At 42.2% G+C, this 23,171-nt stretch overlaps 2 protein-coding genes across 6 annotated transcripts; both read right to left on the minus strand.

Annotated features, from left to right (window-relative positions):
* Positions 1-1,882: 1,882 nt before the first annotated feature.
* Positions 1,883-4,598, minus strand: LOC139557521 (putative nuclease HARBI1). Of its 3 annotated transcripts, XM_071372472.1 has the most exons (9): positions 4,451-4,598; positions 4,282-4,368; positions 4,153-4,194; positions 3,911-4,084; positions 3,796-3,831; positions 3,143-3,697; positions 2,958-3,073; positions 2,750-2,861; positions 1,883-2,655 (listed from the first exon to the last, which is right to left on the minus strand). In XM_071372472.1, the coding sequence occupies exons 6-9, from the start codon at positions 3,612-3,614 to the stop codon at positions 2,285-2,287; spliced, it is 1,071 nt and encodes a 356-aa protein (XP_071228573.1). In that variant the 5' UTR covers positions 3,615-3,697; positions 3,796-3,831; positions 3,911-4,084; positions 4,153-4,194; positions 4,282-4,368; positions 4,451-4,598; the 3' UTR covers positions 1,883-2,284. The 3 variants fall into 3 exon arrangements, with proteins under 3 accessions (XP_071228573.1, XP_071228572.1, XP_071228571.1); XM_071372471.1 differs by having other exon boundaries at positions 3,911-4,368; XM_071372470.1 differs by having other exon boundaries at positions 3,911-4,194; positions 4,282-4,598.
* Positions 4,599-4,616: 18 nt separating this feature from the next.
* Positions 4,617-8,282, minus strand: LOC139557522 (putative nuclease HARBI1). 3 transcript variants are annotated; one of them, XM_071372474.1, is made up of 11 exons: positions 7,904-8,282; positions 7,538-7,608; positions 7,274-7,450; positions 7,122-7,183; positions 6,953-7,039; positions 6,824-6,865; positions 6,582-6,755; positions 6,467-6,502; positions 5,814-6,368; positions 5,421-5,532; positions 4,617-5,326 (listed from the first exon to the last, which is right to left on the minus strand). In XM_071372474.1, exons 1-8 carry the CDS (start codon positions 8,059-8,061, stop codon positions 6,467-6,469), a joined length of 807 nt encoding a protein of 268 aa, XP_071228575.1. In that variant the 5' UTR covers positions 8,062-8,282; the 3' UTR covers positions 4,617-5,326; positions 5,421-5,532; positions 5,814-6,368. The 3 variants fall into 3 exon arrangements, with proteins under 3 accessions (XP_071228575.1, XP_071228576.1, XP_071228574.1); XM_071372475.1 differs by having other exon boundaries at positions 5,629-6,368; XM_071372473.1 differs by lacking the exons at positions 6,467-6,502; positions 6,582-6,755; positions 6,824-6,865; ... (3 more) ...; positions 7,538-7,608; positions 7,904-8,282 and adding an exon at positions 5,629-5,744 and having other exon boundaries at positions 5,814-6,364.
* Between the last annotated feature and the right edge of the window lie 14,889 nt (positions 8,283-23,171).

Genomic DNA, 23,171 nt, shown 5'->3' on the forward strand with positions numbered 1-23,171 from the left:
AGACACAGGAACAATCACCCACAAACAAACAGTGAGAACAACCTACCTTAATATGACTCTCAATCAGAGGAAACGTCAAACACCTGCCTCTAATTGAGAGCCATACCAGGCAACCCAAAACCAACATAGAAACAGAAAACATAGACTGCCCACCCAAAACTCACGCCCTGACCATCAAACACATACAAAACAACAGAAAACAGGTCAGGAACGTGACAGTGAAACTGATCCTAATCTCTTGGATCTACAGGCATTGCCTTATAAATAGTGGAATCATGATGCTTGTCTTGGGTCATGTTCATTAGAAACCAATGGAATCCATTTTACTTTAACTAGGAGTCACTACCTGGATTTGTCCAACAAGATATGCTAATTTTAGTTTCTGGGATGGAAATAGTCATTACCACCAAACCATGCTGATCCATTGGAGTGTGATAGATAACTAAAGCTTATTTTATTAAACTCCATTGTTGCATGCGCTGCATTATGCATTAAATATGTGCTTTTCACTGTCTATGAAGATATAGCTTTGAATCTCATAAACTGTATGCATTTTTTGTTTTTCTTCATGGGTTCGTGCAGGTGACTGTGTATCAAAACCTTTTCAGACAAATTGCTAGAGTGCTTAGAAAATGTGTTGGAGGTTGAAATGGGAGACAGTGCTAAGTTTCTTGGAAGGAGGCTGAGCCAGTGCTATGGCAGCCGGTCACGTGCTGGAACCCATGCAATGAGTTATTGCTTTTATGCTTCTTGGATAATGTAGAATATATGCATTTTCTACATGTGAATGAATGTTCTTAAATCTTGTAATTTTCTTTTAAGTTGAGAGGATTCTCAAAATGGGGGATTATGGTGGAAAAATTGCAAGATTATATTATAATACTTTTATTGCATCAAATGTGTCACGTTCTGACCTTTATTTTCCTTTGTTTTTGTCTTTAGTTAGTATGGTCAGGGCGTGAGTTGGGGTGGGCAGTCTATGTTATGTGTTTCTATGTTGAGGTTTGTCATTTGGCCTGATATGGTTCTCAATCAGAGGCAGGTGTTTTGCATTGTCTCTGATTGGGAACCATATTAAGGTAGCCTGTTTTCACTGTTGGTTTGTGGGTGATTGTTCCTGTTCATGCGTTCATGTGTTTTATGTTCTCTAGTTCAGGGGCCTGTTGCACAAAACTAGGATAAGGGATTAAGCCAGGATATCTTGGTGATCCTGGCTCAATTGATCCGTAATCCGGTTGCACTAAAGATGGATAGGGGGCAGGAGGATATGTTATGGTATAAATTACCATGGAGATTTATTCTGTGGAGCTAGCCTGCTCCAGACCAGGCTAAATTCCAGGATCTATTTAATCTCATCCCTAATGTCAGTCAGCAGTCACCACAAATGGAAACCAATAGTTATTTCACTGCTCACTATACATTGTTATCACATATAACTAGACCCACTGTTATTATTTAAACGTTTGTGATCATTAATTTCAATGATTTTGGATAAAAAATGATTTTTAGATGATGTTGCTATCATTAGATAATTTACAGTTTCCCATAGACTATAAGGCTATATATAAAATGATAGAATATTAGGGCCACAGAGGGGAAAAAAACACAAGTCATAATATTGTAACCAGTTGTTTTAAAGGAGGACAGTTGTTAAAATGACAGATGTGGGGCATTTCGTGAAATTGTACTTCAGTATGGTTTCATAAACAAAGACATGCTGATGTGCCAGAATATTAAGTATCACATTGTCATAAGTATCAAAACTGTAAAAACAATATGTAGCTTTTCTGCAGAAAGAACCAGCCTCATAAATTTATGACTTTATCCTTTTTCTTCAGTGTGGCCCTAGTACTCTGTCATATAAACAAATACACATTCCATATGAATATAAAAACACAATGTGTAACATTATGTTCCTTTATTGAATAAGGACAAAACAAAGCAGGTAAACCATCAGCTCCTTTCGAAACTGAAGTCACAGTGACTCTACAAGATGGAAAGCACAGAATCCAAGCATATTATACAAAATGATACATACACATTCAAAGGTCTGTATATAACACACCCTGCATGTCTGCACACTAAAATAAATGCAGGACAAATCCATACACATCAACTGAACAGACAAATGAATGGATGCAGTAGCCTCCCTGCAGCCTTGTATTACACACAGTATACCGCACAAACATCATAAGAGGCCAAATTCGTCAAAAAACGAACCCAAAAAAACCCAAATTCTTCTGCCACCGCAGGACATATTTAACCAAAATTGAAAGCACACATACTAACTAAAATAATTCAACACATATTGGTCCCTCAGCAGCCGACCACTGTCGTCATCAGGGAAGATTGCCGGATTGTCCCAGTCCATGGCTGGTGGCACTCTGGGGGCCCTCTCCTTCCTCAGGCAGGCCACATTGTGGAGGACAGCACAAGCCACAGTAATATCACATGCCCTAACAGGGCTGACCCTTAATTTGTGAAGGCAGTGAAAGCGTGCCTTCAGGAGGCCAAAGGTCATTTCAACTCTGGCCCTGGTCCTGGCATGGGCATGGTTGTAGGCCTGCTGTGCTTCCTGGGGGTCTGTGAAAGGTGTCAGGAGAAAAGGCTGGCAGCCATACCCCCTGTCTCCCAGCAACACACCAGAGAATTCACCTGTCAACACAAAATCTCATCATTACTACCTCATAAACACAGTGATATTCTTGACACAGCCATGATGGTTATAAATAGGGGTTGTGTGGCTTACCTTGTGATAGGCACTGATAGATTTCAGAGGCCCGAAAGATTCTGGAGTCATGGACTGAGCCAGGCCATTTTGCCACAACATTGCTGATCACACAGTCAGCATTGCAGACCATCTGAAATCATAAGATGAGGAATATTACACCAATCAATGCACATCACTGGCAATGCAGAGTGTTCGTCAATGGACAATATCAAAAAGTTATGTTCACCTGAACATTAATGCTGTGAAAGGATTTCCTATTCACAAAATCGGCCTCATGGGCACCTGAGGGGGCTTTTATCCTTATGTGTGTGCAGTCCACTGCACCAATGACATTGGGGAAACCTGTCACACAAAGTAATGAGTATCCTACTATGTGTTAACAGTTGTCCTGTAATTTGTAGATCCTCTTACCTGCAATCCTATAGAACTCCTCTTTGATGTCACAGAGTCTTCTGTGGCCAGGGAAGGAGATGAAGACATCTGCTAATGCTTTGATAGCCAGACACACACTCCTTATTGTGCTGCAAATTGTGGCCTTGTTCAGCTGTTCTGCATCCCCCACTGAGTACAGGAAGGCTCCACTAGCAAAAAAGCGCAAGGCCACACAAACCATTTGCTCCACACTCAGTGCATGGCTCCGTGCAGTGCGGTGCTTAATCCTGGGACCCAGTAGTCTGCATAGATACCTGATGCCATCTGCAGAAAACCTGTATCTTTCATATAGATGGTCATCAGGGAAGGCCAGTGGGTCCAACCGGTCCCTGAAGACCCTTTCTCGCCTGAAGGCTCTCCTCAGCACAAGTGCTTCTTCATCCACCACATCTCGCACGAATGGGCATGCCATTGTCAGAGCAGAAAGGAACACACAATTTTGGGCCTTCATATAGGCTAGTGGCCACACCTGGTGCTGGGGGGGTGGGCAAAAGAGGGCGATGCCTTATAACGATGACTTGGTTGTACTGATTGCTGGGAAAATAAAAAAAACCTTAGAAAGATGCCACCGTCCTGTGTGCTCACAATAAGAGCTCATATGTCATGGCTCACTTGACTTTACGAGAATATACCTAATTTTTATTTTGAGCTGTGTCATCTTCTTGGAGCTGGGGGAGGAAAGAAAAATAATGATTAATACATTTGTGTTACAGTTAGCATACAGTGTACATTGAAGGCATATCTCACCTCCCTCTCAAGTTTTTTTATTTCAAGGTCCAGTTTCCTAATTGTCCTCTTTTTTATTTCGGACTCCAGTGCAAGATTTTCCATCTTTTTCTTCTTGTACTGAATGTCTATGTCTGCCAGTTCTATTTGGCGCCGGAGGTGGTTGCCATACAACTTTCTGATAGCTTGTGAGCTCTGTGAACACAATACAATTAGCGCAGCTGGAATTTGGCAGGATGTGGTGTCCTTTTATTAATACGCACTATGTTGCCAGGCTGGTTTTCCCACTGTATAGCATCTGGGTCCTGTAAAAGAAATTAGATTTTTTGATTTTGATGAGGACTCCTCACCATTGTAGAGTAAATAGTACTTTCACAGTCTTAACATGATACCTCATGCCTTCTGGAATCCAGAGAGATGGTCTCCTCCTCATCATCGTCTCCATCATGTGCTGTTGCTGCTGCACTGGGGCCTTCACCCTATCACATTTAATCGGATTCATATTGAAGCTAGTAGACAAGACATGCCAGGCCTACAGTATGCCTTTGATGGAGTACTCACTGGATCAGCATCGTCTGGTGCTTGTGCTGGTGGCTCTAACAGGAACACAGTGCTGCCAGACACTGCAAGGCAATAGGTAAACCAAAGTCAGACAGTCCAAATTGATTCAATATGAATGTGGTTGTATCCCATGTAGAGATGGAAGGACATACCTTGAACAAAGCAGGTAAACCATCAGCTCCTTTCGAAACTGAAGTCACAGTGACTCTACAAGATGGAAAGCACAGAATCCAAGCATATTATACAAAATGATACATACACATTCAAAGGTCTGTATATAACACACCCTGCATGTCTGCACACTAAAATAAATGCAGGACAAATCCATACACATCAACTGAACAGACAAATGAATGGATGCAGTAGCCTCCCTGCAGCCTTGTATTACACACAGTATACCGCACAAACATCATAAGAGGCCAAATTCGTCAAAAAACGAACCCAAAAAAACCCAAATTCTTCTGCCACCGCAGGACATATTTAACCAAAATTGAAAGCACACATACTAACTAAAATAATTCAACACATATTGGTCCCTCAGCAGCCGACCACTGTCGTCATCAGGGAAGATTGCCGGATTGTCCCAGTCCATGGCTGGTGGCACTCTGGGGGCCCTCTCCTTCCTCAGGCAGGCCACATTGTGGAGGACAGCACAAGCCACAGTAATATCACATGCCCTAACAGGGCTGACCCTTAATTTGTGAAGGCAGTGAAAGCGTGCCTTCAGGAGGCCAAAGGTCATTTCAACTCTGGCCCTGGTCCTGGCATGGGCATGGTTGTAGGCCTGCTGTGCTTCCTGGGGGTCTGTGAAAGGTGTCAGGAGAAAAGGCTGGCAGCCATACCCCCTGTCTCCCAGCAACACACCAGAGAATTCACCTGTCAACACAAAATCTCATCATTACTACCTCATAAACACAGTGATATTCTTGACACAGCCATGATGGTTATAAATAGGGGTTGTGTGGCTTACCTTGTGATAGGCACTGATAGATTTCAGAGGCCCGAAAGATTCTGGAGTCATGGACTGAGCCAGGCCATTTTGCCACAACATTGCTGATCACACAGTCAGCATTGCAGACCATCTGAAATCATAAGATGAGGAATATTACACCAATCAATGCACATCACTGGCAATGCAGAGTGTTCGTCAATGGACAATATCAAAAAGTTATGTTCACCTGAACATTAATGCTGTGAAAGGATTTCCTATTCACAAAATCGGCCTCATGGGCACCTGAGGGGGCTTTTATCCTTATGTGTGTGCAGTCCACTGCACCAATGACATTGGGGAAACCTGTCACACAAAGTAATGAGTATCCTACTATGTGTTAACAGTTGTCCTGTAATTTGTAGATCCTCTTACCTGCAATCCTATAGAACTCCTCTTTGATGTCACAGAGTCTTCTGTGGCCAGGGAAGGAGATGAAGACATCTGCTAATGCTTTGATAGCCAGACACACACTCCTTATTGTGCTGCAAATTGTGGCCTTGTTCAGCTGTTCTGCATCCCCCACTGAGTACAGGAAGGCTCCACTAGCAAAAAAGCGCAAGGCCACACAAACCATTTGCTCCACACTCAGTGCATGGCTCCGTGCAGTGCGGTGCTTAATCCTGGGACCCAGTAGTCTGCATAGATACCTGATGCCATCTGCAGAAAACCTGTATCTTTCATATAGATGGTCATCAGGGAAGGCCAGTGGGTCCAACCGGTCCCTGAAGACCCTTTCTCGCCTGAAGGCTCTCCTCAGCACAAGTGCTTCTTCATCCACCACATCTCGCACGAATGGGCATGCCATTGTCAGAGCAGAAAGGAACACACAATTTTGGGCCTTCATATAGGCTAGTGGCCACACCTGGTGCTGGGGGGGTGGGCAAAAGAGGGCGATGCCTTATAACGATGACTTGGTTGTACTGATTGCTGGGAAAATAAAAAAAACCTTAGAAAGATGCCACCGTCCTGTGTGCTCACAATAAGAGCTCATATGTCATGGCTCACTTGACTTTACGAGAATATACCTAATTTTTATTTTGAGCTGTGTCATCTTCTTGGAGCTGGGGGAGGAAAGAAAAATAATGATTAATACATTTGTGTTACAGTTAGCATACAGTGTACATTGAAGGCATATCTCACCTCCCTCTCAAGTTTTTTTATTTCAAGGTCCAGTTTCCTAATTGTCCTCTTTTTTATTTCGGACTCCAGTGCAAGATTTTCCATCTTTTTCTTCTTGTACTGAATGTCTATGTCTGCCAGTTCTATTTGGCGCCGGAGGTGGTTGCCATACAACTTTCTGATAGCTTGTGAGCTCTGTGAACACAATACAATTAGCGCAGCTGGAATTTGGCAGGATGTGGTGTCCTTTTATTAATACGCACTATGTTGCCAGGCTGGTTTTCCCACTGTATAGCATCTGGGTCCTGTAAAAGAAATTAGATTTTTTGATTTTGATGAGGACTCCTCACCATTGTAGAGTAAATAGTACTTTCACAGTCTTAACATGATACCTCATGCCTTCTGGAATCCAGAGAGATGGTCTCCTCCTCATCATCGTCTCCATCATGTGCTGTTGCTGCTGCACTGGGGCCTTCACCCTATCACATTTAATCGGATTCATATTGAAGCTAGTAGACAAGACATGCCAGGCCTACAGTATGCCTTTGATGGAGTACTCACTGGATCAGCATCGTCTGGTGCTTGTGCTGGTGGCTCTAACAGGAACACAGTGCTGCCAGACACTGCAAGGCAATAGGTAAACCAAAGTCAGACAGTCCAAATTGATTCAATATGAATGTGGTTGTATCCCATGTAGAGATGGAAGGACATACCTTGAATGAAGCGGGTGGCATCTTGGGAGGAACCTATGCTCGTCTCTTTCCCCCCAGGGATCCCCTCTAAGACGGGCCTGCCTTTATTTAGCTCCAAGGCCATGTCCTCTGCTGGGGTAAGGTCAGCCTTTGGTGACCCACCACCCGTGCCTTGTCTGTGGGTATTCTTTTTCACTGCTAAAACAGTACAGACAATGTGTGAGCAGGCACCTTCTGGGTACAATATATGCTTGTGCTTTGTTAAATATTAGTCAGGGACCATACCATTCTGCAGAATGTTCTTGTATTTGATTTTGACCTGCTGCCATGTCCGTTTTGGCCCGTTCATGTTTAATCTACACACACACACACACACACACACACACACATTTAATGGAGTCACACTGCAAAAAATTACTTGGTATTTTTGTCTTGTTTTCAGTAAAAATATCAAAAAATTTATCATAGCTTTATACAGTGTGATGGAGTTACTTTACACAATTTCACTCATATCTGCAGTGCATTTCAATTAAAAATTTAACCGTTTCATAATTACAGTACAACTGCATTTTTGGAGATGTGAATTAAATATTTGAATTGTAATTGTGATGTTTCAGCGGAGCGGTGAGTGTGTAATTGTGCACTACTTACGCATTCAGGCGGTCTGCAATACTTTGCCACGCTTTTTCTCTTTGCTTTATCACTGTGGCGGTGTTGCCTTTCTTCTTAATTATATCTTTTACCTCCTCGTATGCCTCCATGAGGATTTGTGCTTCCGACGGGGAAAAGTACGCGGCTCTAGTTGCCATGGTAAATCAGTTAATCTGTGATCTGTGGCGGGGTCTATTTGAGTGAGCCGTGAGCGCGCACCTATCCAGGATTGGTTTCACCTGGCTTAATGAATCCGTGTCTGCTCATCCTGGCTTGGTCTTTGTGCAACCAATTAAGCCTGGACGCACATGTTTTGGCTTCATTGAGCTCAGCTGAGTCATTTATCCCGGATGTCTTAATTCTACTTTTGTGCAACAGGCCCCAGGACTGTAGCTTCGTTGGTTTTTGTTTGTTTATTGTTTTGTTCGTATTGAAGAAGTATTCTAATAAATATGGATACATACCACGCTGCGCTTTGGTCCTCCTCTCCTTCTACCGACGGAAGCCGTTACAAAATGGTTGTGTTATGCAACAGAATAGAGTATTCTTAACTATTGTGTGTGTGTTCTACTGAGGATGGGCCTCTGGGAGGTAACACTGACAGAGGAGATTTACGATGTCTTTTGGGTGATAAAACCTAAAGAGCATTCCAGAGCATGAGTTAATGTTTCTGTTCTATACCGTACCAGGGAGAGATGGTTCCAGTTTGGAGTCAGAGGGCCAGACACAATGAAAACTGTTGACACAGCAGATACTGTCTGCTATGTATTATAGATATCTTTCATACAAATCTTAACCTTGTGACCCATTCTATATACAGTGGGGAGAACAAGTATTTGATACACTGCCGATTTTGCAGGTTTTCCTACTTACAAAGCATGTAGAGGTCCGTAATTTTTATCATAGGTACACTTCAACTGTGAGAGACGGAATCTAGAAAATCCAGAAAATCACATTGTATGATTTTTAAGTAATTCATTTGCATTTTATTGCATGACATAAGTATTTGATCACCTACCAACCAGTAAGAATTCCGGCTCTCACAGACCTGTTAGTTTTTCTTTAAGAAGCCCTCCTGTTCTCCACTCATTACCTGTATTAACTGCACCTGTTTGAACTCGTTACCTGTATAAAAGACACCTGTCCACACACTCAATCAAACAGACTCCAACCTCTCCACAATGGCCAAGACCAGAGAGCTGTGTAAGGACATCAGGGATAAAATTGTAGACCTGTACAAGGCTGGGATGGGCTACAGGACAATAGGCAATCAGCTTGGTGAGAAGGCAACAACTGTTCAAGATGACGGTCAATCAACCTCGGTCTGGGGCTCCATGCAAGATCTCACCTCGTGGGGCATCAATGATCATGAGGAAGGTGAGGGATCAGCCCAGAACTACACGGCAGGACCTGGTCAATGACCTGAGGAGAGCTGGGACCACAGTCTCAAAGAAAACCATTAGTAACACACTACGCCGTCATGGATTAAAATCCTGCAGCGCACGCAAGGTCCCCCTGCTCAAGCCAGCGCTTGTCCAGGCCCGTCTGAAGTTTGCCAATGACCACCTGGATGATCCAGAAGAGGAATGGAGAAGGTCATGTGGACTGATGAGACAAAAATAGAGCTTTTTGGTCTAAACTCCACTCGCCGTGTTTGGAGGAAGAAGAAGGATGAGTACAACCCCCAAGAACACCATCCCAACCGTGAAACATGGAGGTGGAAACGTCATTCTTTGGGGATGCTTTTCTGCAAAGGGGACAGGATGACTGCACCGTATTGAGGGGAGGATGGATGGGGCCATGTATCGCGAGATCTTGGCCAACAACCTCCTTCCCTCAGTAAGAGCATTGAAGATGGGTCGTGGCTGGGTCTTCCAGCATGACAACGACCCGAAACACACAGCCAGGGCAACTAAGGAGTGGCTCCGTAAGAAGCATCTCAAGGTCCTGGAGTGGCCTAGCCAGTCTCCAGACCTGAACCCAATAGAAAATCTTTGGAGGGAGCTGAAAGTCCGTATTGCCCAGCGACAGCCCCGAAACCTGAAGGATCTGGAGAAGGTCTGTATGGAGGAGTGGGCCAAAATCCCTGCTGCAGTGTGTGCAAACCTGGTCAAGAACTACAGGAAACGTATGATCTCTGTAATTGCAAACAAAGGTTTCTGTACCAAATATTAAGTTCTGCTTTTCTGATGTATCAAATACTTATGTCATGCAATAAAATGCAAATTAATTACTTAAAATTCATACAATGTGATTTTCTGGATGTTTGTTTTAGATTCTGCCTCTCACAGTTGAAGTGTACCTATGATAAAAATTACAGACCTCTACATGCTTTGTAAGTAGTAAAACCTGCAAAATCGGCAGTGTATCAATACTTGTTCTCCCCACTGTATCTCTTGTTCGTCATGTAGGTTGACAGGGGTGTATCTTGGCTATAAAATACTGTTGTCTCGGGGCTCTCAACGAATCATTTGACCATGAATCGTTGACCAGCCATGACCAGACATCATTATCGTAGAGCACTTAATCGATTAACTTTATATGTGTGCGTTCTATTGACCTGCTCCCTTATTTATTTATTTTTAACAGTATTTTTATTGGAATTTCACAATTTTCACCCATATTAAGAGATACAACAACAGAGGCAAAGCAAAAAAAAACAGCACTCACTTACACATACCTGCGCATATATATATATACATATACATATACATACATACACACACATACACACCCACACACACGCACACCATTTTCCTCTCCCCTCTTCTCTCACCCCATCCCCATCATTGCATCTCTCAATACATACATTTTAAACAAACTTACAAACAGAAATTAAACAAAAAAGCTCAGTTTAAACTAAGAAGTTAGGTTCCACACATGGAACGTACAGTGTAATTCTGAAATACATAGATCACCACCATTCTAAGACAATCCTTGCAGCATAATAGCTGATACCTCAGGTTCTAGGTAATTTAGATAGGGTTCCCATACTTTGTAGAACTGATCTGTTTTAGAATGCAATGTACATGTCAAATATTCCAGAGGCACCCATTCAAATAGTGTCTTATGCCAATCTTTAATAGAAGGAACCTTATCAGTAATCCACTGTAAAATGATGTTTTTCCTTGCTGCAAAGGTACCCACAGAAGTAACATGCCTACGAGGGAGACCCAACAGTAAAGAAACTGGGTCCAATTCTAGATCAACCCCTAGGATCTTTTCAATTTCTTGCAGAACACCAGACCAGTATCTTTGTATTTTGGTACATAACCATAAACAATGTGTTAGGGTGCCAGTATCAGTTTTGCATTTAAGACACTGAGGAGAAGAGGAAGAGGGGCTAAAAGCATGTCTGCGATTTGGGGATATATGCAATCTGTGTATTACTCTTAATTGAATTGCTCTAGTACGATTACATATAGATATTGTTTTTGCATATCTCCAAATGTCCTCCCACATCTCTTCGTCAATAGTAACAGACAATTCTTTCTCCCACACTTGTTTCACCCTCTGTGTGTCGACAGCAGAAAAGGACCTTAAAGCATCATAAAACAGACATTTTCCTTTGTGGAAAAAAAAGCATTCTTTCAATGACAGACATATCAGGGTTACCAATTAAGGTGGTGCTCTTCACAATATAATGTCTTACTTGTAGGAAGCGGAAAAAGTCCTGCTTTGGGAGTCGATATTTCTCCACCATCTGCTCAAATGACAATACAATCTTATCAGCAAATAAGTCATTTAGTCTGCATATGCCCTTATTAAGCCAAAAGTTAAAGCCAGCATCCAGCAATCCTGGACCAAAATCTGGGTTGTTAAGAATTGGGGTAAGAGCAGAGGTTAGTTTGGACCTTCCGAGGAAGCGCTGAACTGACCTCCATACTTTGAGTGTGTTAAGTGTAATATGATTATTGCAGTGATCTTCTACAGACTTGAAACTTCTGAAAAAGAAAAGATCCTGTAAGGGGTATTTTGAAAGAGAAGTCTCAATGTCTAACCAAATAGAGGAGTCATCGTTTGTGATCCAATCAGAAATATAACATAGATGGGCACGCCACTGATAGAACCTGATATTGGGCAGATACAAGCCCCCCATAGAACTTGGCAGCTGCAATATTGCCATCTTAAGTCTTGGCTTGCGTTTACTCCATATAAAGGAACTTAGCCATCCATTTACATCCTTTATTACCTTATTGGAGAGTAATACTGGGATCATTTGGATTGGGTAAAGTAGTCTAGGTAAAATGTTCATTTTCAAGAGGGATATTCTACCCAACCAAGAAATTGGGAGAGAGTTCCAGCGCTCCAGATCCTGTCTTATTGTATCAAACAAGGGAACAAAATTGTCTTTGTACATTTACTGGAATTTAGGAGTTACAAATATACCCAGATACGTAAAACCTGAGGGAGAGCATTTAAAAGGGAAGGGGGGAGAAGTATTAGGTACAGAGTGAAGGTTACCAAGTGGCATAGCCTCTGATTTAGTTAAGTTAATCTTGTACCCTGAGAATTCGCTGAATAATTCAATAATATTAATAAGAGATGTAGTTGAAGTCTCGGGATTAGAGCTGAATATCAGGACATCATCTGCATACAAGCTTATTTTATGGTGAACATCACCAATGAGCAGCCCCTGTATAGCAGGCGTTACCCTGATGGCCTCGGCCAGTGGTTCCATAACGAGTGCAAATAGGAGAGGGGACAAAGGACAGCCCTGTCTGGTACCTCTGTATATAGAGAAGCTATTTGACCTTAGCCCATTAGTAAGGACAGCAGCCTGAGGATCATCATATAAAACTTTCACCCATTTTATAAAGTTGTCCCCCAGACCAAATTTATTTAGAGCAAAGAATAGGTAAGACCACTCCACACGATCAAATGCTTTCTCAGCATCTAGGGTGAGCACAAGACCATCCCTAGCACTTTGTTGGTAGGCTTGAATTACATTAAGAAGCCGCCTGACATTGTTACATGACTTACGGCCCTTAATGAAGCTAGTTTGGTCTCCTTTCACAATTAGTGGCAGTGAGTCCTCTAATCTTGTGGCTAGAATTTTAGAAAGCAATTTTCTATCCACATTCAGAAGGGAAATTGGTCTGTACAAGGAACAAGACTCTGGACATTTTCCCTTTTTGAGAATAAGTGATATGTTGGCTTACCTCAGCGTTTGAGGGAGCTGGTCATTTGAAAATGAGTGGTTAAACATATCACACAATGGCTCAAGGATCAGGCCATGGAACTCTTTATAGAACTCACTACAAAACCCGTCTGGTCCTGGGGCCTTACCATTTTGCAGATTCTTAATTGCGAACATTATCTCTTCCTCGGTAATAGGGGCATTAAGGAGAGACCTCTGTTCTTCGGAGATAGTAGGGAGCTCAATCTTAGAAAAGAAGTTCTCCATTAATTTGGGTGCATCATTTGGCAGTTCTGAGGCATAAAGATTTGCATAAAATTTCTTAAATTAGTCATTTATCAATTTATTTTCATATAAATGATTGCCATCAGAATCAGTAATAGTAGCAATTGACTGTGAGTCAGCTCTCTTTTTAGCTAGGTACGCCAAGTACTTTCCTGGCTTATCGCCATGTTCATGTAGCTTTTGCCTGACAAATCTCATTTTCTTTTCAGCGTCCTGTGTTAGGAGAGAGTCCAACGTTGATCTAAGAACTGATATTTCCTTTAATAGGGCAGGAGTGGGAGTTTTAATATAGTCCTTCTCTTTAGTTCCTAATTCACCCTCTAACGTTTTTTGCTTTTAACGCTTTTTCCACCTCTTAGTGGCTGTGTATGACATAATCAGACCCCTGGCGTACGCTTTATAGGTTTCCCAAAGGAGCGAGGGGTTATCTGTTGATTGAGAGTTAATATAGAAAAATGCTTTAAACTCTGTAATAAAATATGATGTGAATGTATGGTCTTTAAGGATGGTTGTATTCAATCTCCAATGTCTTGACAGATTGAACGCCCCATTGAGTTTTATGTCCAGGATCACCTCTGCATGATCAGATATGACTATGCTTCCTATCCTAGCGGATAAAACAGACTGCAAAGACGTCCTGGGCATAAAAAAGTAATCTATTCTAGTCTGACATCCATGAGGTGCAGAGAAAAAAGTGAACTCTCTGTTGGAGGGGTGAAAAGTTATCCAAACATCAGCATACCCCAGGTCATCACAAATAGCTTCAAGTGACTTAGCTCGAGGAGAGAGTGGAGCTATACCGCTGGGAAACTTATCAATAAGGGGGTTCAACAAACAATTAAGATCTCCCCCCAACCACTGCAGTGTCTGAGTTTAATTCTGAAAAGTCTAGAAATACCTTAGTGAGGAAATCAGGGGGGTGGGCAGGGGGGAAGTAAATATTCATTATGGAGATGTTCTGCCCTTGTAAAGTACCATTAATTATAACAAAGCGACCAAATTTATCTTTCACACAATTCAAGACCTTAAGTGGTAAGTTATTTTTCACAAGAATTGCTACACCTCTACTTCTGGATGTAAATGATGAGAAAAACACTTGACCAAACGCCCCTTGTTGTAATTTCAGATGCTCCTTATCATCCAAATGAGTTTCTTGCAACAGGGCAATATCCATATTTTTTTTTCTCCAAAAAGACAGTACCTTCTTCCTTTTAATGGGGTTATGGCTCCCTCTAATGTTCCATGTACATACACGCAGTCTGTTACCTGCCATTGCACTTTGACCATTCAATATCCAGACTGAATCCTACAGTAAAAGTGGGGTGGTACCTTTTCCATGTGTTGAACTATCTTCTATCTCACTGAGCATAAACAAACGATATGAACCCTGAACTCGAACTATACTAAACCCAAAAATTAAACATGTAAAGATCCAAAAGGGGGTTTTCCCACTAGCTAACATGCAGGGGATTTCAACTTTCCAATGTAGACTCTTAAGTCTGCATTGCCACTCAATAGCCTCATCCTTTATATATATGGAAATGAAAATCAATAGGAGATTGAGGCTCTTCCACCTAAAACCAAGCCTGGGCACCAATATAGATTCACCCATATCTCAGCCTGAGCTATAGCGGCAGTTACTTTAGCAAGAAGAATAATAAAAATATGAATATTACTGAACCGGAGCACGTGAGAACTCACACGACTGTTTCATGATCAGATTCAAATAAAATAAAAAAGTTATCCAATGCTGCGGAGGTGCAGCTTAAAGTTATTTACCCGAGAGAGTCAATAAACGCTCGCTGAAACACAGTGTTCTCTCTACGGAGCCATTTTGTCCCCCCGACCTGCTCCCTTATTAATAATTGATTGAAATACGTGATTAAAGATTTAGTTTAAGTATAACTCTGACTTGTGTGATAAGTTTGTCTCTCCTCATTTGATAGTAAAGAAATTAACCCCCACACAGCTCAGGGATTTGATCCAGCAACCTTTCGGTTACTGGCCCAACACTCTAGCCACTAGGCTACCTGCCGCCCCTTTAACTGATAGAGCTTTAACAGATATGTATCACTAATTGCATGCACTTAGAAAATATTAACCTGATTTGGTTCTTTTAGATGATGTAGGTCTAGAATCACATAGCAATATGCAGTCAATCAGGAAATCATGAGCTGACTCCCGATATGGGTTGGGTGCCACCCTCCCTTTTTCTCCTGGATCAACACACAGTCGATGAGTTTTTTGGTCAAGACCAAGTCATCCGGGTCAAGGCACCATGTGTTAGCAGTTGATGTTATTCTTCGACACAGAGCCCAAAGCAGATCGGGGGAGAAATATATATTTATTCAAAGAGAACAAATAATAGTTGTTGGTCGATGTTGTTTCTTCCCTGTTTTCATTTTTTTCTCCACTGAACAACGTTTATACCAAAACCTAGCATGTGGTTGACCAATTAGAATTCATTGCAGTAAAATTGGGCCAATGGCCAAATACAAAGTATCCCGTTTCAGGCTTCAATGTATAGATAGTTTGAACCAATGAGAACTTGCCACACACAGCTATGAGTCCAAATTAGAACCCCTACACAGATTCTAAACAGATGTTGAACAAAAAAACAACTACTTCCATTGATCTTTAGTTCTCTATTAGAGAAAAACAACTAGTACCATTGATATTTAGTTCTCTTGATCTCTAGTTCTCTGCGTTGTATATTTATCTTTGAATGTTCTTACAGGAGTAAGACTCTACAAAAATATAAACGCAAACTTCCAACAATTTCAAAGATTTTACAAATAGTGTGGCTACTATTTGCCTCATGCAGCGCGACACATCTCCTTCGCATAGAGTTGATCAGGCTGTTGATTGTGGCCTGTGGAATGTTGTCCCACTCCTCTTCAATGGCTGTGAGAACTTGGTGGGAAATGGAACACGCTGTCGTACACGTCGATCCAGAGCATCCCAAACATGCTCAACGAGTGACATGTCTGGTGAGTATGCAGGCCATGGAAGAACTGGGACATTTTCAGTTTACAGATATTGTATACAGATTCTTGCGACATTATCATGCTGAAACATGAGGTGATGGCAGACCATGAATTGCACGACAATGGGCCTCAGGATCTCGTCACGGTATCGCTGTGCATTCAAATTGTCATCAATAAAATGCAATTGTGTTCATTGTCCGTAGCTTATGCATGCCCATACCATAACCCCCCCCCCCCCCCCCCCCATAGGGCACTCTGTTCACAACGTCTGCCATCTGCCCAGTACAGTTGAAACCAGGATTCATCCATGAAAAGCACAGTGGCCATTGAAGGTGAGCATTTTTCCACTGAAATCGGTTACGATGCTGAACTGCAGTCAGGTCAAGACCCTGGTGAGGACGAAGAGCACGCAGATGAGCTTCCCTGACATGGTTTCTGACAGTTTGTGCAAAACATTCAGCAAACCTACAGTTTCATCAGCTGTACATGTGGCTGGTCTCAGACGATCCCTGAGGTGAAGAAGTAGGATGTGGAGGCCCTGGACTGGCGTAGTTCCACGTGGTCTGAGGTTGTGAGGCCGGTTGGACGTAGTGCTAATTTCTCTAAAACGACGTTGGAGGCGGCTTATGGCAGAGAAATTAACATTCAATTCTCTAGCTTTTTTTTTGTTGAAATATATAATTCCACTTTAACATTATGGGGTATTGTGTGTAGGCCAGTGATAAAAAAAAATCTGAATTTTATAAATGTTTTATGCAGGCTGTAACACAACAAAATGTGGAAAAAATCCTCAGTGAAAAAAACATTAGAAACATTAAAATAGTTATCCTTTTAAGATAAAACTATACTAAATATATTTATATTTCACCAAATAATTGATTGAAATACATTGTTTTGCAGTGAAGGTATGCACTAACTTCAAAGCACTGTCTGGGGTGGCACAATGGTGTAGCCGGAGGACAGCTAGCTTCCATCCTCCTCTGGCTACATTGACTTCAATACAAAACCTAGGAGGCTCGTAGGACTCACCCCCTTCCATAGACATACATGGTAATTATGACCACTTCTGGAGGACATCCTCCAAACAATCAAAGTGTTTGCAGTATGAACTGACATGTTGTCCATCCAATCATAAAATTAGGATTAGAGAATGAACCTAGTGTGTTGTATTGGGATTGTGCCACAGAGTATTATGGGGGTTCTATGTGTTGAGAATCTTGGTGACATTGTTGGATAGAGATTAAGAGTGAATAGTGATAGGTGAGAATTTTTGGGATATTATTCAACTCAAATAAATACAGGAGATTGAAGAGGTATATTAGTAAATTGTTTTCTTGGGTTTAGAACTTTATTTTTGTGTCCAGTTAGCGCAATTTATTTAAATTTTTCTTCATTAGCTAACGTTAGCTAGCTACCAGCGCGAGTGTGCAGTTTTCTCTGCCAGAATAGTAGAATGGCCAACACTGTAGAAAATGTTGTAAACTTTTTGTTGAAGAACACGGAAAAGGTGCAGAAAAGGTGTGAATTAAAAGCGAGGGTCGACCTCTGCCTGTCCATCTGGTCAGGGTAAACTAATTGGTAATGTAATGTATTTATAGTCCATTTGTGTGTCAGGAGAAAATGTGAATGTGATCAAATTTAGTTTATATTCAAAATTGGGCTGGCTAGGCTGCCTATACGTTTTTAATCCAATATTATTAACTGGAATTAATCAATCAACATAATAGTGATGACAGATGTGAGTAAATATTTTATATTTTATGCATAGGCCTGCATGATGCAAACATGCATAAAGCAAGCTCAGCCATGTGAATTCTATTGTCTATCAGTTGTTGTCTATGTGTCTGGGTAGAGGAAATCCCCCTCCTTAATCTAGTCTAAATATAATTTATATGAACAAATATAAGGTAGTTGCAGTTTGACAGGGGTTTCATCCCCCCCAGGGCCAGGAGTTTTTTTAAACCATCATAGCCCATATAAAACCTTTCACTGTCATACTTCATAGGGTCCAGAGTTCTCCTAGTTAGGTTAACAGGAAAAACTCCAGGCCCCAGGGGGTAAAAATTGCACCATCGCTCTCGGACCTTTGGTGCCATCAGGCTGCTTGCAGTTGTCAGTTATTGTCAGGTAACGTTTCTTGGGCTACTTTCATGTGTCAAGTGGGCGAGACACGCAGTCTGTGTTTGACTTTATGAATTTTGAGATGTCTTGAGTTTACCCTCATAGAGAAACACGTTGTAAAAACCTACGATGGCTCAGCTGTATTGGAATGTATCTGCTATTTGTATTTACAGTTAAGCCCCCTCCTGTTCCCTGATTAAGAGGTGATGACCACTCCACTACTATTGTCAACTCTCTCCTGACATGAACTGAAGCCACGTCTCATGTTTCCTCTCCAAGCACTATGAGTACCCCTATCAATTTTATGTCAATCACATACACAAAAACAATCACATTATTACACATCAATGATTTTACTCCTTGCTTGGACTAACTCATTCTTAGCTCTTTTGTCTAACTGTGTAGTGTGTTGTGTTATTGTTTTTTGTCTTCCCAGTCAAATCCTGTCCTGCACTGGTCAAGCCTCTGAACACCTCAACTCATGCCTCATACCCTCTTCCAATCACTGCTGTGATCACTTTCCAACACGGTGTAAGTAGCCCTCTCATTCCCATTCCCCATAATATTGTACTACCAAATGTCTTTAACAAATGCTTTAGGTTAAAATAAGGACAAATCATAAATGTATTGCTGAGAAGTAGATGTTCATTCTTCCCTGTCCTCAGTTTTTCTCCACAGAACAAAGGGACAGGATGTAATTGATAACCCCCAACCCTAGTCTGTGGTTGACCAATTATAATTCCTTGCAGTAAAATTGGGCCTGACATTCCTACACAGATTCTAAACAGATGTTGAACTGAAAACCAACTATTTCCATTGATCGTTAATTCCCTATTGACTGTACTCTGCATTGTGTATTATCTTAAAATATTCCTACAGTTGCATGCTGTCAGGGAGAGGCCCGAGGTGCTACTTGAGGCCAAGCAGGAGCTAAAACAGATGGAGCATAGGATAGAACAGCTCATGACTTCACTAGCCAAACCACACCCACAACCAGATGAACTTCCAAGAGGAGCTACCAGAGCTCACCTTGGGAGAGCACCCTACCACTGTGCTCCAGCCGACACCCATTGTGGAGTCCATCACAGTGACCAAAGAGCCTTCTTCAGGGACGAAGGAGCTAACAGAGCTCACCCTGGGGGAGCACCCTACCACTGTGCTCAAGTGGACACCTGCTCTTGACCTGGTCCTACAGCCTTCAACAGGGACGGAAGAGCTACCAGAGCTCACCCTGAGAGAGCACCCTACTCCTACACCAGCCGACACCTCAGAATGTCAGTTAGTCCATAATGTGGGAGCCCTGCCTGCAGCAGCTGTACATGCGAAGTCCAGCTCACCACTCAGACCTCTTCAGACCTAGCATGGTGGGATCTGTCTAGTCCTACCTTCGACGTCCAGCCTGCTCTTGTTCAAAGACGTCTCCAAACTCCTCCCTGGGAGCTCCTTCCAGTCTCTGCTGCAGTGTCTAAGTCCATGTCTGCTGTCCAGACCCTGTCAGCCCCTGCTTGGTGGGCCCTGCCTGTCTCAGGCTTGGGGTTCATGCTAGCCCCTCTGAACTTCCCGTAAGCTCCAGCCTTGGGAGACCCTCCTGACTTCCCCATAGGGGACCCGCCTGACGTCCCTGTGGGGACCCTCCTGACGTTCCCGTGGGGGACCCTTCTGAGGTCCGAGGTGTTCAGTGTCCTGTCGTAATTGCCCTACTAGGTCTTCAGTCTATAGTTTCCTACTATACTAGGCCCACGTTTCCTATCCCAATAGGCACAGAGCTTTCTGTCCTGGTATGTGTAACATCCCCTAGATCACAGTCTGTAGGCCAGCCAGGCCCCAAGTCTGGATTAAGTAATTCAAAGACCCCTGGCCCTAACATGATTATATAGGCCTATAGGTCTGTTGACCAAAAATGTTAGGCTGTAACAAACTCAAGTAAAACCATGACATATCATCAGAACAATTATCTGTAAATAACTGACCAGCTAAATGCAATACCCTTTACATGATTACTTATTGATTTAATACTGTAGGCCTAGACCTAGCTCTAGTTTAGATCCCTGTAATAATGGATATCTTCCATATAGGGTTCCAGTGCGATGCACCCAGAAGAGTGTGATGCCACTACATGAGTTACTTTATAAGTCGATACTTGTGAGAATGTACATTATTTAATGCTTTCCTTCTACCTATGTTTGTCCTGTGTAAATAGTGGCTTTTCTTTGGGTGCTGAAATAAAAAATAAAAAATCTTCACTTTATGTGACTGTGTCAAACTGCTCCTTGTAATCTACTGTTTTACAATTGAGTAGGAAGTTACGACTTCAAGCGTGCACTACCATTCAATACTTTTATAAATATCCATTCTTAAACGCTTAGGGCCTTCTGTGTACCTGTGCTTGTCCTGATTGTTATAGAGTTGTCACTTGGATTTGGAATACATCATTTTTTTTATAAAAAAAATATTCTATGCATCCCCTGCCCAAACTAAAATATCTGCTGTGCAATGATGGGCTGCTCCTCTGTTAACAAACAATGGCTACCTTGGCAGGAGTCACATAAAATGCTATTTTTTATCAAAACCTTCAGATTTCAGCACACAAAGAAAAGCTTGCAAATAAACAGCACAAACATAGGTACAAGGGAAGCATGATTTTTTTTTTTTTACAAGTATCTACAGATGGCGAACTCGATGTAGTTGGAGGTAGTTGCCCAGGCTCACTGCAACTCAACTCTATTAAGATGCATATATCATGGAGTTGAGTATACTACTCTGAATAACTAGGGTCTACTTTCTGCCAATTAGTGACTGACAAAAGTTTTTAATGTATCAATAAAAAATGGCTGGTCCATCCATATGATTCATTATGATTTAATTATCCATCCCAAAATTGTCCATTTGTAGCCCAAACTATAGTCGCCCACTTTCAACCGTCCACATGCAAGCACCCGGGCCAACTCCTCGAGCATGCACCGCCATCTTCTAAACCACGGGATGGACATGTCAATAATGCCTGGCTTTGCAATTTAGCCTAGGTGTTGTACATTTTACAATGCCCAAAAAACTGCTTCAATTTAGTTAGTCTGTTTGATTTCCTTTTATTTCAGGGTAGTCTGGTCTTTTATGCTAGGCTATATGTTGACCTTTGTGATATCCAGTGCTTGACTTGGACAGGAGCTCACCAGAGCCGAGTGCCAAAACCTCAAATGTTCTACTGATTGAGCTCCTGTTCCTCTTATAGAATGTTAGCTCAAAAGTACTGTGGAGCTCCTGCACCTAAATATAAATCAGTACCAGCACCCAAAATTAGTTCAGGAACTTATTTCTTTTTTCTTTTGGAAAAGTTTTATTGTTGCATTTCCTTTAAAAACAGTTCAAATATATTTTTGTACGTCATTTCATCACACAACTTCCTCACCATCTTAAATAAGCGTGCCCTTTTCTAAAAATGTAGAACTAAGAACAGATATAGCCCTTGGTTCACTCCAGAGTTGACTGCCCTTAACCAGCACAAAAACATCCTGTGGCGCACTGCACTAGCTTCGAATAGTCCCCGCGATATGCAACTTTTCAGGGAAGTCAGGAACCAATATACACAGTCAGTTAGGAAAGCAAAGGCTAGCTTTTTCAAACAGAAATTTGCATCCTGCAGCACTAATTCCAAAAACCTTTGGGACACTGTAAAGTCCATGGAGAATAAGAGCATCTCCTCTCAGCTGCCGACTGCGCTGAGGCTAGGAAACACTGTCACCACCGATAAATTCATGATAATCGAGAATTTCAAAAGCATTTCTCTACGGCTGGCCACTCTTTCCACCTGGCTACCTCAACCCCGGGCCAACAGCTTTGCACCCCCCGCAGCAACTGGCCCAAGCCTCCCCGCTTCTCCTTCACCCAAATCCAGCCTTTCTAAAGTCTTCGAAAGTCAAGTGAACAAACAGATCACCGACCATTTCGAATCACACCGTACCTTCTCCACTATGCAATCCGGTTTCCGAGCTGGTCAAGAGTGCACCTCAGCCACGCTCAAGGTTCTAAACGATATCATAACCACCATCGATAAAAGACAGTACTGTGCAGCCGTCTTCATCGACCTGGCCAAGGCTTTCGACTCTGTCAATCACCGTATTCTTATTCTTATCGGCAGACTCAGCAGCCTTGGTTTCTCTAATGACTGCCTCGCCTAGTTCACAAACTACTTATCAGACAGAGTTCAGGGTGTCAAATCGGAGGGCCTGTTGTCCGAACCTCTGGCAGTCTCTATGGGGGTGCCACAGGGTTCAATTCTTGGGCCGACTCTTTTCTCTGTATATATCAATGATGTCGCACTTGCTGCGGGTGATTCTTTGATCCACCTCTACGCAGACGACACCATTCTGTATACTGTACATCTGGCCCTTCTTTGGACACTGTGTTAATAAACCTCCAAACGAGCGTCAATGCCATACAACTCTCCTTCCGTGGCCTCCAACTGCTCTTAAACGCTAGTAAAACTAAATGCATGCTCTTCAACCGATCGCTGCCAACACCCGCCTAGCATCACTACTCTGGACGGTTCTGACTTAGAATATGTGGACAACTATAAGTACCTAGGTGTCTGGCTAGACTGTAAACTCTCCTTCCAGACTCATATTAAGCATCTCCAATCCAAAATTAAATCTAGAATAGGCTTCCAATTTCACAACAAAGCCTTCCCTCACTCATGCTACCAAACATACCCTCGTAAAACTGACTATCCTGCTGATCC

This window comes from Salvelinus alpinus, chromosome 28 (genome assembly GCF_045679555.1).
Source record: "Salvelinus alpinus chromosome 28, SLU_Salpinus.1, whole genome shotgun sequence".
NCBI lineage: Eukaryota > Metazoa > Chordata > Actinopteri > Salmoniformes > Salmonidae > Salvelinus > Salvelinus alpinus.